Source organism: Lagopus leucura, unplaced genomic scaffold, assembly GCF_019238085.1.
Source record: "Lagopus leucura isolate 7727_CA_CO unplaced genomic scaffold, USGS_WTPT01 Super-Scaffold_100064, whole genome shotgun sequence".
Classification (NCBI taxonomy): Eukaryota; Metazoa; Chordata; class Aves; order Galliformes; family Phasianidae; genus Lagopus; species Lagopus leucura.
Genome location: NW_024962308.1, coordinates 582922 through 601339, shown reverse-complemented (window position 1 = coordinate 601339; position 18418 = coordinate 582922). Strand labels below are relative to the sequence as shown.

At 45.8% G+C, this 18418-nt stretch overlaps 1 protein-coding gene across 4 annotated transcripts in view; it reads right to left on the bottom strand.

Annotated features, from left to right (window-relative positions):
• Positions 1–10888: 10888 nt before the first annotated feature.
• SPPL2B (signal peptide peptidase like 2B) overlaps positions 10889–18418 on the bottom strand; it is a 39816-nt gene continuing 32286 nt past the window's right edge. The window contains exons 15-16 of one of the 4 annotated variants that reach the window (XR_006181584.1): positions 14872–18129; positions 10889–11478 (exon numbers count right to left, since the gene is read on the bottom strand). Coding sequence is in view for 1 of the 4 variants with exons in the window: in XM_042886820.1 (XP_042742754.1) it covers positions 17845–18129 (285 nt within the window). In the remaining 3 variants the exon portion in view is untranslated. Of the gene's footprint in view, positions 18130–18418 lie in introns of all 4 variants that reach the window. The other 3 variants (XR_006181583.1, XM_042886820.1, XM_042886821.1) reach the window with 3 other exon arrangements.

The following is an 18418-nucleotide window of genomic DNA, read 5'->3' as shown; positions in this document are numbered from 1 at the left end:
CGAACTTCTCACAATGCTATCAGAATGCAGAGCAGTTGCAGGGATATTCATGCAGGGATAACTGACAGCCCTGGATCCAGGGAAGGAAGGTTGTTTCCTCCCCTGTGCTCTTCTGTCCTGCTGGGGAAAGTATTAGCTTTAGGTAGTTTGGAGAGTGTGTGTATCCCAGTCCTGAAGCCCCATAGCTGCTGAATCTGCAGAGGCATTCTTATCACTGAAGTGCCCAGAACTCTTCTAAGTATCATAACAGCAAAGCAAGCTCAGCTCAGCCTTTTCTGAATGATGTACTTTTGCTAGAAGTAAACTCTCAAATTCTCAGCACTGAGTTCGAACTTTGATTTCCTAGATTGCAATGAATCCATAAACAACAGGAGAAAGCCCTTCAGAATCTTGTCTCTCCACTGGCCCAAGAATGAGCAATTAGGAGTGCAGGAAAAAAACATATATCAAATGCTTGGGTTGCAGGTCTGCAAGGAGAGCTCGGGCTGAGTGACAGCATCACAAGGGAGCTGCACAGGGAGGTGGTCTGGCCAAGCCTGTGGCTGCTTTTTTTTTTTCCTGGGTGGAGGCTGACTTTGCTCTTGCAGCTGTTCTAAGGTGTGTGACTGCCCCAGCAAATGCACCATCAGCTTTTGCTCTTCCAGCAATGCTGGAGGTCACAAACAGGGCCTGCCTTGCAATGCAGAGAGCTGTGTCCTGCCAGCAGGTGTGGGACATACAGCCACCTGTGGGAAACATTCCTCTGTTTGGGAACCGGTGAGAGAGAAGTGCTAGGGAATGGCCCTGGGCAAGGCTGAGGACTGTCAGTTCTGTCCTCCTGGGGCAGCAGTGTGCCCCAATTGAGCCCAGCCCTCCCTGATGGAACACAATAAGAGAACTGCTTATAGATACTGGGAACCTTGGAGCACGTTCTGGTGGGAAGGAGATGTTGCTGCGTGTCCCTGGAGGAGTCTTTGTTGCTTTAATGCAGATCGCTGACAAGAACAGAGAGAAACTGAGGTAAATGCAATGCCAAGAACACTGGAGGATTCACAGAAGTGTGAAGTGTTGCATAGGGTAGCATGGAAGTGGGATGTGGGAGGTCTTGCCTACACAGATGCATTTGGAAGGAAAGGGAAACTGGAGAAGAGTCCAAAACTTGATGAAATATTCATGAAATACCTGCTGACATAAATGAACACAGCCAAGGGTAGGAATGATGGGCAGTGATGGAGAAATGTTTGCCTGCATTTCGTTCCTGATTGGCAACAGGGAAACCTGCCAGGCTGTTAGGGAAGAGGTGGAGGACTGGATGTTTTTGGTAGAGACTCACCTTCCTCAGGCCAGGAGCTGCTGCCCTGCTGCAAGGCAACCACCAGTGCTGGGATCCCACACGTTTACAAGAAAACCTTGAGCTCAAGAATAATATTTTCTGCTTTTCTGAGAAGGGGAGGCAAAGCCAGGTCCCTGACGTGGCTCAGAGCTTTCTCCATCCCATTCTCTGTTTCTCTTTGGGCCAATAATGTATTAATTACCCTTACTTATTCCTCAAATCTGGATTCATTGCAATTTCCTTGTATTCCATTAGCATGAGTTCATATCTTGTTTCTTGGGTGGTACTGAATGGCGTGAGTTCATATCTTGTTTCTTGGTGAAAATGACAGCTATCAACCAGGACAAATTCCCCCCCACCCACTGCTCCCCTCACTGCTAAAGTTCTCTCTCCATCTCTTCTGTCTGTTTCCACCCACTGGCTACTGACCACCATCTCCCCTCGGTCAGGAACTGCTGATACCTGCCAGGAGTATCACTCCCAATATGTTACCAATCATCACGACCCCACTATGAATGGACAATATTCCCCTCTTCTCTCACACCTAGCCTGGACACAAATATCCATCCCCAACCTCTTCATCACATCATCATCTCATTTTTAACTGAATGTCACCATCACTTCAGTACTATCATCGCCCTGTCCCGTTCACCAGAGCCTGTCATGTTCTGGTTACTGTCACCCCTTTGCTTCTTGTGTTAGATTTGTACTCACTGCACTTGTTACCATCTGTCGTGATCTGCTGGTTGCTGATTGTAGCACAGCAGTATTAACAACCATCTGCTCCAAAGAGAAATGAGAGGGACCTTCCTGCATCTCTCACCTGCCCGGCAAGCAGAGGCTGTCACGGGGGGATATGGCACCGAGGGTGATGGTCAGTCACACGTATCCTCATAGTGAGAGCTGGGAGTGCGCAGTAACTCATAATTAACTGCTGTTTGCCCATTCCTGTTGTGTAATGTCCTTACAGAGTGACCAAGGAAGGGTTTCAAAACTGGTGAAGAAAGAGATTGCACTAATTTCAATAGTCTTCCAGGTGGACTGCTGCTTCTCCTGATGAAGAACCTCAGAGCAGCTCTCCAAAGCCAGCCGCGCTCAGTTTCTTTTACTTACACCAGTCACTGTCAGCGCCATTCATGCACTGAAGGTGCTCAGTGTAAGGTTGTCCAAACGTGATCACAGAACTGCAGGGCAGTTACCACCTTCTGTCAGCACTCAGCCTATGGTTGGTCATCAGCAATCAGCCTGGGGATCTTTCCTTACCCACAGAGAGGAAGAAGACACACATCCCTTCCCTGCAGACTGGCACATGAATTGTCCAGGACAATTTGGTGGAGACAGTTGAAATACATGAAAGTCTTGGAAATACAGGGAAGGTTGGTCTTCCCAGCCAAAGTTTGTTGGCTTTGGAGCAGTTCTTTTGGTGGTGGTGGTTTGTTCTGCTTTACTTTGTCTTTTAAGGACGTGACCTCTGGCTTCTGGGAAATGCCAGATGCCCAAAAGGCTTGTTAAGGCAAATTCTGACAACTTCAAGGACTTTTCCCTCCTCCTCACTCCCACATTCCGGCATGCCAAGGAAGGCTCACCCAGCTGGGCAGGAGCCATTCCCTACTGGTCCAAGAGATGCTGTGCATGGTCCAGCATGAGCGCTACAACAGCAGGCATCACGGCTGCTATGAATCTGACTGAGACCAGGAAGCCGCTAAGGAGCAGCCTTTTCTAATGTAAATCTATCTCAAAATGAAAGAAAAAAAGAGGGGGGAAAGGCAGGCAGGACACAGGGAGCAGCAGAACTGTTTCTGAAGCGCTTTTCAGTGTTTTCCAAGAGGCATCAGCGGCTCTTTAAACTGAAGCTTCCAGATAAGAGATTTTAAAAGGCCACTTCTTTGTGAGGCAAGAGACAGAGAAAGGGGAGAGGAAGGGAGTCTATCCAAGATGCCTCTTTTTTTTTTTTTTTTCTAACAGACCTCCAAATATTCTTTTTCAGCTGTAACAGAGCCTGGCAGAGATAGGTGCTCTGGGCCCTGTGTTTCGTTAACAATATCTCCATTTGACAATTCAGCTCTTGCTAAGAGGAGGCAGGTAAGAGACATTTTTTCCAGTGGTCCCTGTGACCTAAATGCATACAGATGAGCAGTCCCTTCTCTGCTTCTTCAATAGCCTTTGGAGTCACTGCCTGCCTTGCTGTATGCTGAATGTGGAAGCTCAAAAATGCAATCCAGATATGCTGACCAGAGCAAGAAAGGTCACCAGTGGCCTTCAAAGGTAGAGCAGTGCATCAGAGATGCTTAGCAGAACAATAAAAACACGTCTTCTTTGCTCTCCCTTGTAGCACAAGGCAAGCTTATTTTCTTCTCAGCAAGCGGTGTGAGTTGAAAGACAACTACTGGTGAAATGAAAATGTGAAGAATTTTATGCCCTTCCTACCTGCAGCCTTGGACTCCACATGGCTGCTGTGAAAGACCATGCAGCTCCTGGAGGATGGAAGCTGAACATCACAGAACAGTGGGTGGAGTGCTGGTGGGTGACGAGCGACCGGACCGACTGGCTGCAGCTTTTCCCAGCACAGCCTCCCTGGTGATGCTCCATGTGTGCTGACTAACTCAGCAAGAACGAATCTCCCCAAATCCACCCCTCTTCACCCCAGGCTGTGATGCTGGGCACATTCTACTCCTTGGGCAGAGATCAACTGAGTAGAATTAGGTGTGCAGCCAATGAGACCACACGTCCACTTTGGCCCTGTGGTTTGGAACCATGCAGTCAGCTAGGTTGGAAAAGACCTTGAAGATCATTAATTCCAACCACCAACCTGAGCTACCAAGCCTCATCATGAAACCATCCCTCAGTGCCAGGTCCACGTGTCCACATTTCTTGCACCCCCCTGGGCAGCCCAGCCCATTCCAGTGCTTGACATTAGCATAGGAACAGCAGCATCACCCACCTGTATGGCCTGGGGGAATGATAATCGAAGGGTTGTTCATTGTGGCACATGAGTTCTCCTTCTGTGCTTCTGCCTTTCATGGACCAGTCCATATCTATCAAGGTAGGGCTGCAGGCATTCTAGTACTCACATTCCCTAAGAGAATTAATTGTCTTTGACAATTAAGGACAGGTGTTACTGAGCTCTCCCAAATTAACTGTTGGCAGAAATTCTCGCAGTACATCTTGGTGGGATGGACAAAATCTCAGAAAAAGACTGCACGAGATGTGTGATACCATGGCATCTGCCTTTCTACCTGGCTGCTCCGGTGCCGTGTTGACCCGCATGTGTCCTTCCATGTTGTGCCTCCTCAAGAAATCATGGACACACAGAGCTGTGTGAGGGCTCCAATGCACCTCTGCCACCTCTGATGATGGGGAAGAGGCAGGCAAGAGGGATGTTGAAAGGAAGCTTGTCAGTTTGTCCCTTGGCTGAAACTAAACTTCAGAAGAAGCTACTGCTGAATCAGAAGGGAGACAAGGACAGGAATCAGCATCAGCACTTCTCCCAGGAGCATCCAGGGGCTTTTCTCTTGTGTATGGTGTCCTCCTTGATTCAGTGTCTCTCTGATTTTGTAATAATTATTCCATATCTCTGTCCTGAATCTTTGTATGATTCAGTCATTCCTGATGCTCTGGAAGGGTTATGGGGAGGGAAGAAGTGCAGCAGTGGTGCTCCTGTAGGTAATTTCTTATCTGAAAGTGGGGCTGGCACAGCACACGAGGAAAGACTAAAGCTAAAAACAGATATGTCAAAAATCTCTTTGTCCAAAGAGAAGGACAGGTTGCTGGTTGTTTCTCTGACATCTGAACTTGTTGTTATTATTGCATGCTTTTTTTTTCCCCCTCAAGGTTTAACTTATGCTTTTGGTAGAATATTTTTCCAATAAGTGGGACAGCACTAATGAACAAAGGAGAGGTGGAATCTCATATTATATTCAGTTCTAGTAACCTATATTCCTATCAACAGTTTAAGCCAGAAGAGAGAAAAAGATAAGATGATGATGACTTGTAAACAGTAGGTCCATATTGCAAGAGCATAGCAGAGGGTGGACATTTCTCACTGCTGCAAGATAAGGATCATCTGTAAATACATGAAGGAGAGGAGCAGCAAGGAGCTATGCAGTTCAACAACATCTCTGCATACAAACAGAGCAGCAACAAGCAAATCTTGAGGGGCAGAAGAGCGTTAACTCTCAGAGGATCATGACTTTGTGGTGGGAATGTTGAGAAGAAAACGCACATTTATGGATTCTTGTCAGAATATACATTGTGAGCAGTTAGAATTCCTTCTCATTGGAAAAAATCACTAATGCCAGCTCTTGCAAAATGTGAAAGCACCTGAGGTGGAGATGTGATGGTGACCTTCCATTGTGCTGATGGCTATCTCTGCCACAAGGACTGATGTCTCTTTGGTCACTGCTGATGCCTTTCACCCACCTCCTCAGGTCTTTCCTCCCATCTTCTCAGTCCTCTCCACTCTACATTTAGTCTCCCCCCTTCAAAACAGGAATGCTCACTCACGTACCTCACGCTGCTTTGCCCCAGGCTCCCTCCTGCTCCCCATCTTTCTCTGTTGCTGTCTACCAGAGAGCATCCCTGAGCAGCACCACGAGGGGAGCCAAGCCTCTCTCCTTGAAAAGGAGGAAGGAAAAAGACACAGGGAAGGAACAGCATGAAATGTGTCCTCAGCAGTCAATTTAATTCAGTCTGCAGCAGATAATGAATGCTAGAAAACCCTTATCATAGAATCATAGAGTCACCAAGGTTGGAAAAGACCTCCGAGATCACCCAGTCCAACCATCCACCTACCACCAACATATCCTCACTCACCCGTGTCCCTCAGTACCACATCCAGGCGCTCCTTGAACACCTCCAGGGATGGAGACTCCCATCACTCCCTGGGCAGCCCATTCCAGCACCTGACCACTCTTTTAGAGAAGAATTTTTTTCCTCATATCCAACCTGATGTCCCTGGATGGCAAGGTCTATACTGGAGTCTTTGTGTTGCATATTTGGATGCTTTATTCTACTGCTACAGTCATAAAAAAAAGCCAGTGTGTTCCAACCTTTTGAAGAAGGTAATAAAACATTACCTGGCATTATCCCCAGTAGGTTGGGACTATCACAGAGTAGCCTGAGATCTCAGCACAGCAATACCGAGCACTGCTGAGATCTCAGGTTGTCACAATGCCTCATGGTCTAAGGCCATGCCTCCCAGACAGAGCCTTTGGTATGAGAAATATGTGACTTGACTAGGGGACAACAAGCTCAGCAAAAAATCCACCTGCAGCCTGGGGAAGGAGTGAGCATTTGGTGAAGGGTGAGCAAAGGACCGATGATTTATCACTGTGGTAAGACTTGTGGTACTTTGTTGTGGAAGCAGAACCACCTCTCTTTGGAAAGAGAAAACATAAAAGGGAAAATCAAACTGCAGTGTGCCCCACTGGGTGAGTTCAGTTCAGCTCCAAATCACTGCTGCCAAAAGAACGAATCATACCAGCAAACCACAAGCTGGAGCAGAGGAGAGGAGACAGCAGGTAGAACACACACAGAAACAACAAAGCTGCTTGGTGGCTGCAGATCAAGAAGTACTTAATGAGCAAAGACAGAATGTCCACATGTGTCACAGCCAAGCTGGTTCTGGCAGACCTGGCCTTTATGTTTCACGTGCAACAAGCATCTCCTGCCACCAAAGCAGTTTCCTGAACCAACTGATTGTAGTGCTTCAGCCTTTTGCTTTACCCCACCTCCAACTTCTGCAACATGCACGTGCAGAGCTGGGTATGACCCCCCATCTCCATGGGCTCTCCTTTAGGGGGCTGTGCTGCAGCTGTGAGTCCAGCCCTGCCTCCTGCCAGATGAAATGCCCTCCATCCCCCAGGAGGCGGTAAGACCAGAGCTGAGAAACCTCTTTTCTGCTCATGTAAATCAGCAAAATGCCCCCAGTACTGTCTGCCTGTTACCGTGAGCATCTTGCATGCTAACAAACCTCTGGGTGCACCGTTCATAGGATTCAAAGCAGGATTAGTAATGCTGCTGTACTCTGCCTCCTTGCAGCATCCCTTTGGAGGCGCGTCTGGTTCAGCTGCTCTCAGCAAATGCAGTGACACTGTGCGGGCCTTGTTTATTGTCCCTTTCGGACTTCAAATGTCTCTCAATTTACAAGTAAGAAGATCCTCTTCCTGCCTGCCAGCTCTGCAGCTCAGCTCATGACAGGCTGAGCAGCGCAGCTCTCCCATTATCCCGCTAACAAAGGCTCTAACAGCATTTCCACTGCAGGGACGCTCAGCCCTGAGCTCCCCTCATGGTGAGAGAGCACCGGGCAGATCTGGACCCGCAATCTCTTTTTGAACTTCCAGCTATGTGTCAGGGGGTGAAACAAAGGCTGCCTTCCTGTGACCACACGGCGCAGATAGTAAATACTAAATTTGCTCTGGGAGTATCCAGTAAGCAAGGAAGTTCCATTTTTGTCCTTCTCACAATAGGAGCGCTATATAATGTGATACTTCTCAGCTGATGAATGGGCAAGAAAAACTCACCAGCTTAACTCACAGCGCTTCCTTCAGCTGCAGCCATCCGAAATGTACTGCCCCACAGTGACTGCAGAGGCAAGCAGAGCAGCACCCTGATGCACCAGGAGATACCGCCTTGGAGGACCTTGGAGGACCTCTGGCAGAAAAGTGTCAAACCCACAGAGGTTCAGTGCTGAGCACATTACCACAGACAGTTTTGTTCCTTCGGATGGGCATCTAGACAGGCTGACTCTCCTCCACAATCACAGTTCCACTTTTGCAGCGCTCAACAGTGCCGCTTCAGAGTCAAACAAAACAAAAAACAGCACTAAAGCCACAAAAGGATCACATAATAAGGAAAACTATTGGGCCAGCAGTGGCTACATAGGAAGCAGTGAAGTTATTTGCATCTCTGGTTCTTAACATAAGGTTTGATGTACAGAAACAAGTGGCACCAGCTCTGCCTGAGCCCAGTGCTGGGCAGCAGCACCATCACAGCTGGGCAGGAGTACTAGGACAGGGCAGCACCAGGGCTGGGGAGGAGTACCTACGCCAGGCAGCAGTACCAGAACCAGGCACTACCAGGACTGGATAGTACCAGGGTCAGGTAGCACCAAAACCGGGCAGTACCAGAACTGGTCGGTACCAGAACCAAGCAGTACCAAGGCTGCTGCACCAGGACCAGGCAGAACCAGGACGTAGAAGCAGCCAGGACCAGGTAGTACCAGAACCAGGCAGTGCCAGTACTAGGCAAGCAGCAGCAGGATCAGACAGTACCAGCGCCAGGCAATACCAGAACCAAACAGCACCAGAACCGGGCAGTACCAGGGTCAGGCAGCATGAGGTCTGGGTAGCACCAGGGCCAGGCAGCCTACCAGGACTGGGCACAACCAGCGCCGGGCATCACCAAAACCAGACAGCACCGGGACCGGGCAGCGCCGCGCCTCGAGAGGGGATGGTACCCGCGAAGGAATGCAGAGGCCGCTCGGACGGCACGGACTCACCTGCGGTGCTGCTCCGACCGCCGCCGCCGCGTTTGCCCGGCCGTGCCCGCAGGTCGGGGCGGTGCCGGGGGCGGACCCGCTTTCCTGCCCGGCTCCGGCCCGAGGCGCAAATTCTCCTCCTGTTTGGAAATTCGAGCGGGGACATCCGAGCTCTGAGCCCGCGACGTGGTTTCTGTGCTTCGCTCTGCGGCTCTCTTCGATTCGGCAGCGTTTCAGCAGAAGGACGGAGGGAAAAGCGGTGCCTGAAGGGCTGAGCTCGTCCCGGTAACCAGAACTGCTCGGCGAGGTTCAGTAACACCGCGCGGGCGCTGGACGGCACTGTCCGACGCACAGAAAGCGCCGCAGGGCGCTCCGATCCCAAACCCGCTCCGTCCCTCTTCTCTGCTGTACATGAAAGGATTTCAAAGACGAGTCCTCTCATTCTAACCCCTGGGAAAGCTGATGGCATAGGGAGAAACACAGTTGGGTTCAGTGGTTGTGTGCCCTGGTTCTATTGCTTTGATAAGGCTCTGACCAGGCTGCCCAGAGAGGCTGTGGATGCCCTGTCCATCCCTGGAGGTGTTCAAGGCCAGGTTGGATGGTCCTGCCTGCAGCAGGGGCATTGGAGCTTCATGATCCTTGAGGTCCCTTCCAACCCAAGCCATTCTATGACGCTGCGATAACAACTGAAAAGGGAGACAGAAAACAACCTGGGCATCAGTGGAGTATAAATATAAACTCAGGTTTGTCTTCTAGGTACAGCTGTGGCATAGCTGAGGATCAGGGCCGTTCATGCACACTCAGTGCAATTCATCATGGCCCTGGGTGGGCTGGGGGTCCCCACTTACTCACGTGTACAAAGAAAATGCAGTGGTGTGAGACAACAAACCTGTTTGCAACTGGGCAATGGAGTGAAGGTCCTCACGTGGTTGTGCAGGAGCTCTGCAGTGGGAGTTTCAGAGTGGCCCTGAGGACAGCCTGCAGGCAGGCAGCATCTCTGCAAACCGGTTCCTGTGCTTCCATCAGTTGAGTATCACTGCTGGAGAACGCAGCCTTTCCTTCCAGAGACCCCTGAGGTGATTCTTGCAAATTGAGGAAGGCAGGTGAACAGTTGACAGAAACTGGCCTGCAGGTGAAGAAACAGTCCCGCAGGGCAGGTCCTTGGTGCCTGCTTATGCATGCATCAGATAGAGTGATACAAATGTTAAAGCCACACAAGTTTTTCATTCTTTCCTCAGGCTGGAGGGGCTCTGGGCAGCTGAGGAGCTGTAATGTCTCTGCTCAGTGCAGGAAGTGAGACAAGATGGCCTTTAAGGTTCCCTTTAAACTCAAACAATTCTATAATTCTATGAATAATTCTATTATGATAGAATTACAATAAAAGAATATAATGGAATAGAACAAGGAGTAATGGCCTAAAGCTTGAACAAAGAAGTGCCACACAAACATGTGGAAGAATGTCTTTACTGTAAGGGTGATGCAGCACAGGAACAGGCTGCCCAGAGAGGTTATGAATTCTCCTTCTCTGGAGATATTCAAGACCCATCTGGACGCCTACTTGTGTGACCTACTGTAGGGAACTGCTTTAGCAGGGGCTTGCATTCAGTCTCAAGGTCCTTTCTACCCCCTGTGGTTCAGTGGGACATACCAACAACATGAACACAAGAGTAGAGTGGAAATACACCCACCCTGTTTGTGCCATACCTCCATGCTATGCCCTCTAATTCCTTAGAGACTTGCAGTAACAGAGGGTTTGTTAGTGCTCACCTTCCCTTCCCATCACTGGAACAGCCCCAGAGCTGGTTGGTCCTGTCTGTACCACGATCCCACTAGGGGAGAATTGGCAGCAGGAAGAGAGAGATTCCTGTTGACTGTTTCAGGATTTGTTTCGAGTCCTGCATGTGAACAGAAGACTCAAGAAGGCCACAAATAAGTTTTAAGAGTTTTGTATGGATATTCAACTCAGGTTTCTTTGGGCACTTCAATGTGTGAGCAGCTCAAGGTGTCTTACATCATAAGAAGCACTTTGTCACATTTAGTGCAAAGAAGAAAAAGCACACCATCGGATTTCAAATGTAACAGTGATACAAAACTCAAAATTCAGTTCAAAAATTAAGTATCTTTATTTTACAGGTTTAGAAAATCTTTACATTTTTTTAACTAAAACAGGCTAAAGTCCTTTTTTTTTTTTCTTAAGCAAAACAGATGGAAAAAAAACAAAAACAAACAACACAGCAATTTCAGCGGATCAGTCTTTTTCAAGTTTGTTTTCTTTTACCATATAGGTGTGTGCCCCAAACAGGCAAACATGGAAAACCCCATGGAAAAGACAACAAGAGCACCCCAGTGAAACCCCTGGGATACGAATCAGCTCTTGTCCTCACATCTCCCCCCAGTGCTAATTACACAATAGGTGGGGTTGTAGTTTTCTTTTCCTCCCCCCGTGTTTTAAATCACAGAAGGAAGAAACAAACCTACATTTGGTGACTGGAAATGCGATGTCTTGCAATGCATTTGCACACACAAAAATAGCTGGGATGATTCGCTGCGCAGCCGGACACGAGGCTGCAGATCAGACAGATGAAGGGCTGACCTCAAAACCATGGAACTGCATGGGAATACAGTGGGAAGAACGCACCCAGACAGTACCAGGGAGCTGATGTGAGTATTTCAGGAGGACCTACAACCTCTGAAAAACAGAAATGTTTGCCAAAATGTTACAACTTGGAAATGATGTTTTTCTCTAAGCTGCTGCAATGGCTCTTGGCTGTTTTCAGCAGAAGTTGATGGTACCAAGAAAGGACCATGTTTTGTTACAATCACCACCAGGCCTTACTTCTACCATAGATATACTACAGATACAAGTCCCGATGTCACTGGTTTATCTATTCTTGCAGACAGCAGGCAGCAATTTTCCAGGTAACCACCTAGCAAATACCACATCTTCTGCAGTTTGTGCAAAGGGACGCTATTCACACGAGGCTGCCTATAGTTTGGCAACACGGCCAATTAAACTATGAAACCAATACAATTTACTGGCTTGCTGCCAAAATAAAATGAGATGCGAGATAAAATCAGGGAAGGATATTCAGCTATCAGCACTGTTAATGACTGACTGCGTCGTTATAGAGAACCAAATTCCTTCTCTTTCGGACCCATCTGCATTTCTGCATCTCCTTCCCACAGCTTCAGTGCATGTGGCATTAACAGCCCATGTGCAGGAAGGATACTTGAACAGAGCTTTCATGCCACAGCCTTCCTACCCCAGCCAACTCCCTCAGTGGGGATTTTTATTTAGTTTTAATTATTCACTTAGTTTTATTAAGGGGCCAAACTGCAAAGGCTCAGCAGTAGTAAAAATCACAGCATGGCTTTTGGAACACTGAAAGGCTTTCCTTCAGTAATTCATGGAACAAGAGCTTGAAAAGTGTGTGTACTCACAATTGGTTTATTTTTATAATGAAGTGGATGCATTCACAAGCACTAAAAGGAATAACCTTCAGAGTTTGCAGTCTTCACAACTCCACCCTACGTGCTATTATCTGAATGTTATCATAAAGCCCCTTAACAGAGACACTGGACATCTAAAACTGGTTGACTGATGTTACCTCCTGCTCCCTAAAAAATCTTACTATCAACATCCAGGACAGCAGCACTGAGCAAATACTCTCCAGTCTTACCCCACAAACCCTGTTCATACTGCTCTGTTTGCCCACAGCCTCCTGTCTGATCCACACATCCCAGTGACTCGTTAGCATTGCTCAGACTTGGCTGCCAGATCCCCAGCTCCTCCAGCAATGGGCTGTACAAAAACCAAAGTACTGTGATGAGGACAGCACATACATCATCCACCACCACAGCTGTAATGAAAAATGTGCATTTACAAAAGGGAGTTTTGCTTTCCTATGTTGCCAAAGTGAGCCTATCTGTCAGGGACTTGTAGGCCTGAAGAGATTCATCTGAAGTGCTGAGATGTCACATCTCCACAGGATGAAGCTGATGTGCAGCCCTGCAGTTCAGGTGTGAAGCACATATCCTAGAGGGGGTGGATGCCCCATTGGGACAATGCCCTCATTCAGTTCTGCTTGGCCCCAAAGAGGTCGGGCAGATGGACGTGATGACCTGTGAAGGTCTCTTCCCACTGAACTATTCAGTTCTTGGAGAGGACAAGTGACAAAGAACAAGCTCATGAAAAGCAGGCAACAACTACTTACAGCAGCTCAGACCACTGCCATTGACACCACTCAGACAGAACAGGGCTGTCTCCCCACACAGACCCACTCTGCATATTTTCAGCTAACTAACTTTCACACTGAACACCCAAAGGAAGCTCAAATCACAGAGTGTGTGTGAGAGCTGTAGCTCAACTCCAGATTTCTAGCCTTTAGATCATTTCAAAGCTTTCCCTAAGATGAGGTTTTGCCATACACAAAGATAGGGAATGTTAACAAGCAGGAAAATACAACAAGAAATCTGATAAACTCAATTGTTGTCTTCAGTTAAGAGAACGCAACTCCAAACCAGACCAGGAGCGTGTCCACTCATAACCATAGCCACCAGTGGATCAATGATAGGACCAAGAGCCACAGCATTCCCAAGAACTGCTGGAGGAACGAACTGAAACCAAATGAACTGCATAAAACCAGGTTAAGTTCTGTACTAATGCCTGAAATGATGACTTGGTGTAAATATACTCATTCCTGGTTCAAGAAAACTCAATTTAAGGCCCTTGTGTATTATCTAAAGACAGTGAAACCTCATTCTCCCACCACATAACCTGAATATTTGCCTGAATATTTCACCTTTGATATTCAAAGGTGAAAGACTCACAGAAGAGCGTATTACTGAAATGAGAACATTCCAGAGTGCCTTTCAATGCAACTCCATCTACATTTCAAAATACAACATTTCTTATCTTGGTAGAAAAAGCACTGCAACTATTTAACGTGTGCTTTGATGTGATTTCTGCCCCGGGGATTTACGGGCTTCACATTAGCAAGACAAAACCAAACACATCTCTGTAAGGTGAGATCTGAACTGTCAAGCACAATGCCTTCCCACTGACCTATAAACTCCCCTTTCTGGACTTAAGGTTTCCTGTGCTTCCCTGGCCAGTCGCTGCAATTATTATCTGGTCTTCTTCCCCACTGCCAACCCCACATCTATTGATTCTAATGCCATTGCTACATGAAAAATGATACATGCACTGCACAACTATGGGACAGGCAGAAGACAGAAACAAAACTGCAGGGCAGAACTGTAGGATCTCACAATAAAAGAGCTGTATGCGAGCACTCACCTCAAGAGCCATTATAGGCATCCTCTTATTTGCTTTTATTTTTTAATTTTTACTGGGCTAGCCAGGGGAGGTATACAAACAGCTGAATGAAAGGAAGGAAGGAAGGAATCCTTCAAGGCCAAAGGCGTTTAATAGGAAGTAAAGAAGTTAAGTAGAGAACTGAGATATGTTCTAAGTCAGTAACAAAGCTCTACAAGCTGTAGGGTGAAACATCCAGAGGAGGCACTGAACACACATGGTGACCCAACAATTCCATTTTGAAACAGCTTTAAGAAGAACAAAGCCCAACAAAACAATAACTGAGCGTTCTGCTGCCCACCAAAGCTACAGTGCAAAAGAAGAACTGCAGGTAAATACACATCTCCCAGATGCTGTGTTGTTTGTCTGATGGATGCAGTCACCTTCAGCAGTAATACGACTTAAGTATTACTGCAGCTCTGTTCAGTAGCTACCTTCTTCCTGGCTCCACAGTCTGTGGTTTTTCACAGCGTACTTAGAAATCAACTGGCATTAACATTATGGCCAAAGAGTCTTAGTAATGATGCACCACAGACGCAAAAAAAGAATTCTAAAGCACAGAAATGGGCATGTCTGAAAAACGGAAGGCATTCTTAACAACAGACAGACTGAGGGCTACTGTAATGAAAATAAAAAAAGAGCAGCTTCTGCAGGACAGGTTTCACTGATTGTGTGAGATCAGGAAATCAGGTAAAAAAAACCAACAAAATCCAGAAATTTGATATTGTGAATGTAAAAGAAATGGGACAAGTGAAAAAGACTCACGTAAATTAACAGAGGATTTGGGGTACTTCTCCCTTGCCATTCCCATGAGGATCCTTGATGTCACATTCTGGTTTCAGCTGCATTTGTGCAACCCTTCAGGAGGATACAAGTCAAACCCAGTCAGTCCAATGCATTGACTCACGGTTAGTAACTTCTGACCCAGGAAAGAATCTGTCCCTTGCTGCTCAGGCAATCCAAAGCATTAAAAACGAAGCACTTTAACATTACTCCAAAAGCAGCCTTTTAACTCAAGTTTAGTGTGGGATGTACATCTGCAATCATCAAATAAAATCAGAATGAACTACACTGAACATAGTTTGACATTTTCCTGTACAACATTAAATTTTACATTCGGGGAAAGACAGGAAAGCACAACCTTGGTTTGATGGGAGTGATTGAACAGGGTCCAAACAGTCGCAGCCAAACTGGTGCACCAAAGGTGTACAGTACTGCAATAGTCAAAGTATGTAACTGTTTATATACTTTAACTGGAGATATTGCACTGAGTAACTTTTTTTTTCCCCCACTCTGATATCTGTAGTTTGAGAAGAAGAAAAACACACACAACAAACTTACACTTAAGTAGATGGACAACCATCCAAAACATGAAGGTGAAGCATATGCAGACCCATCTAGAATGAAACATAAAGCAACTACCAGGCGTCCACAAGTTAATCAGTGTTATAAATCTTCCACTTTCATCGAGTTATAAACAATTTGAGAAATAAACTGTTTCCTAACCCACATGAGAACAAATGTTAAATACATTTTCAAGAAGGTGATAAAACTTAATGCTTCATCATCAGAAAACTACTGACCTCGGTGTACAAAAATTACTCCCTACAGTATTATGACTGAAAAACAATCAAAGCAAAAAAAAAAAACATAGAACTTGGAGCCGTTCTCCAAATTTTTATCGCTGTTTGTCAAGTTCATTATTTAAACACAGGATTGTTTTCTTTATATATAAACTTATACAATGGTTTAAATTAAGGCATAATCCAGCTGGCTGATATTTTCAGTTAAATGCCTCCGTTGCTTTTTAGTTAGTTGAAATTCAGATTACCACTGGCAGACACAATCCATCAAAGAGGAGACTGAAGAAAACAAGAACAAAAGTAACCCAGATGTCTTTAATACTACTATCTTCCATTTGGGTCTTCATAAATTAAATGCAGTGCAGGACTTGGGAATTATGCTATGAAATCAACCTATCAGGCAGGGCTTTAAGAAGAGGGCAAAACTTCTGATTGCACATTGTGGTTTTACAGAAATCTTTTCACATTCCAGAGAAAGAATATTACCCACCCGATGCTAAACAGATGAGAAATGAGCATCCAAAAAAGAAAACCACAGGGCAAACTTCTGGAAGACCCAGCCAAAGAGATGAAGGCTGAAGTTTAACAGACAGACATTAAAGGAGAACCTTTTGGAATTCAACTCAACATGCCAACAGGAGACTCTTAATTTAAAATCATTGCCTCAGACTGGGACAAAATGCTGATGCTTTTGTAAATGACGCTTTAGACTCAAATGCTCTGAAAAGCATTTCTCCCATGCAATTTAGAAACGTGTTCCAGGATCCTAGAACACTTTTGTTTTCTTTCTCAGTTTTATCATGAAGTGTTTGAGGCATTAGGGCACTACAATTTAAATGTAAAACACAAATGCTTTTGATAAAGCCAAATGTTCATATATAGAACAAATGGTACACAAATCTCATCATCTCCCCATAAAAGATGCATAAAAGACTCAATCACGTACACAAGAAAATGTCTAATTTCAGGAATATAAATTAAGACCACCTGCACCCCAAATAGTTTTACACTTACAAACTGTGTCCTCTGCCATGTCACTTAGCAAGAGGGGCAAAATAGATCACAGCCTCTTTCCAGAACCTGACAGGCCATGCTTCAGCTACTCCTGGGATGAAGACAAAACATTATTTGAGGCAGCTGATTGGTTACTAAGCAGCAAGTAGCTCTAAATCACAACCTACGATAGCACCGAGTGTTCCCTTGAGAATGAAAACATCAGACTTTTCTTCAGTTAGTGACCACAACTGTGTTCCTTAAAATTCATCAGTTTGGGCTCTTGAGGTTTTACTTTTTTTTTTTGCTGTTTTACTGTAACATTTTCCCCAATGAAAATAAGCAAGCTTAGTTTAACGTCACTCCCTGTTTGCTTATTTATCTGGCTCGAATTTCATTTCTAAAGCAAACATTCTTAATATCCTTATTCTACCAGGGGTGCTCTGTCACAAACACCTTCTTTTCAGAGACAATCCCTGGAGTTCATGGAGTGCTTAGCGAGCTTCTTGGAGCTCCATTCATCCTACCTTTTAAACTAGACTAGTAGCCAACACAGGTACCTGGAAGTAAAAAGAAAGAAGTTTAAGAGATGCATTTAATGCACCTTGGTAGTATAAATCCTTTCAGAGGCTGGCAATTTAACCACTCTCTGCATTTCCTGAATGTCAGCTTATACTAAAGCATTCCCTTGCATCAATGGCTTTGACAAGTAGAAAAAGTAAAAGGTGACAAAAGGGAAAGTGCTAAAGTCCTCTTGTGTTTCTTTCAGCTAAGCATTGTAGCAGACTTGTTCAATGCTTTTCTTCCACGTTAACCTGCACTATGCTAAAGCAGCAAAAATAGCCACAAAGCACAGAGTACTGTGTAAATAAAGACTCGTAATACTACCCTGGTATAATTAAAATGGATCAGTCAAAGGCATTCACTAATAAAATGATAATTGAAATCCATACATCAGAACCCTTGTAGAGCACCATATTTCAAATATGTTTGAAGTATATAGCTGTACCAAAGCTGGAGGCAGAACATTCTTTGTTGGATTTGATGATCAGACTCCCACCGAGGTTCCTCAATGAACGTGAATACTACTGAACCAGTCTAAATACATACTGGTTTTACACAAACGTTTGTAAGGGAAAATACGGAGTTCCTATCAAATTGTTTATTCCAGCTGTTTTTGCTCGAGGTTTAGAGATTTACTTTCCAGGTCATCCTTGTGCCCAGCTGGTTCCTCACTCTTTGTGATAGAAACTTCTGACTGTTCCGTCTTTGTGTCGTTATCAGCTGGCTCCTCTGCAGCCAAGGTAGGGCTGTGCAGCTCCTTCACATGGAGGGTAGGGTTGGCCATTTCCTCTGTCTCTTGTTGAGAAGCTGGTACGTTGCTATCTTTAGGAAGCTGAGGGCAGTTGACAGAAGCTATCACCAAGGGAGGCTGAGGTAGGTCTTTCTGCAAACGGAAGATGACAGAGTGATGAAAAGCAGAAATTATTACTGCTATGAAGAGCAGAATTAACTGTAGAGATATTAGAATTTGCAACAAACATATTCAACTCCAGCCAGGTGTCAGGTATGATCAAAATGGTCACACGAGGCAAAGACAGAAGGCACAACATCCCTTACCATTCTCCAGTGACAGACACGTGCATACAGTTATCCTGCCTTTGCCATTTAGGGTGCACAAGGGGATTTTTGTTCCAGCGGTTTGTCCAATAGCTTTTTAAAACTCACCAAACTTT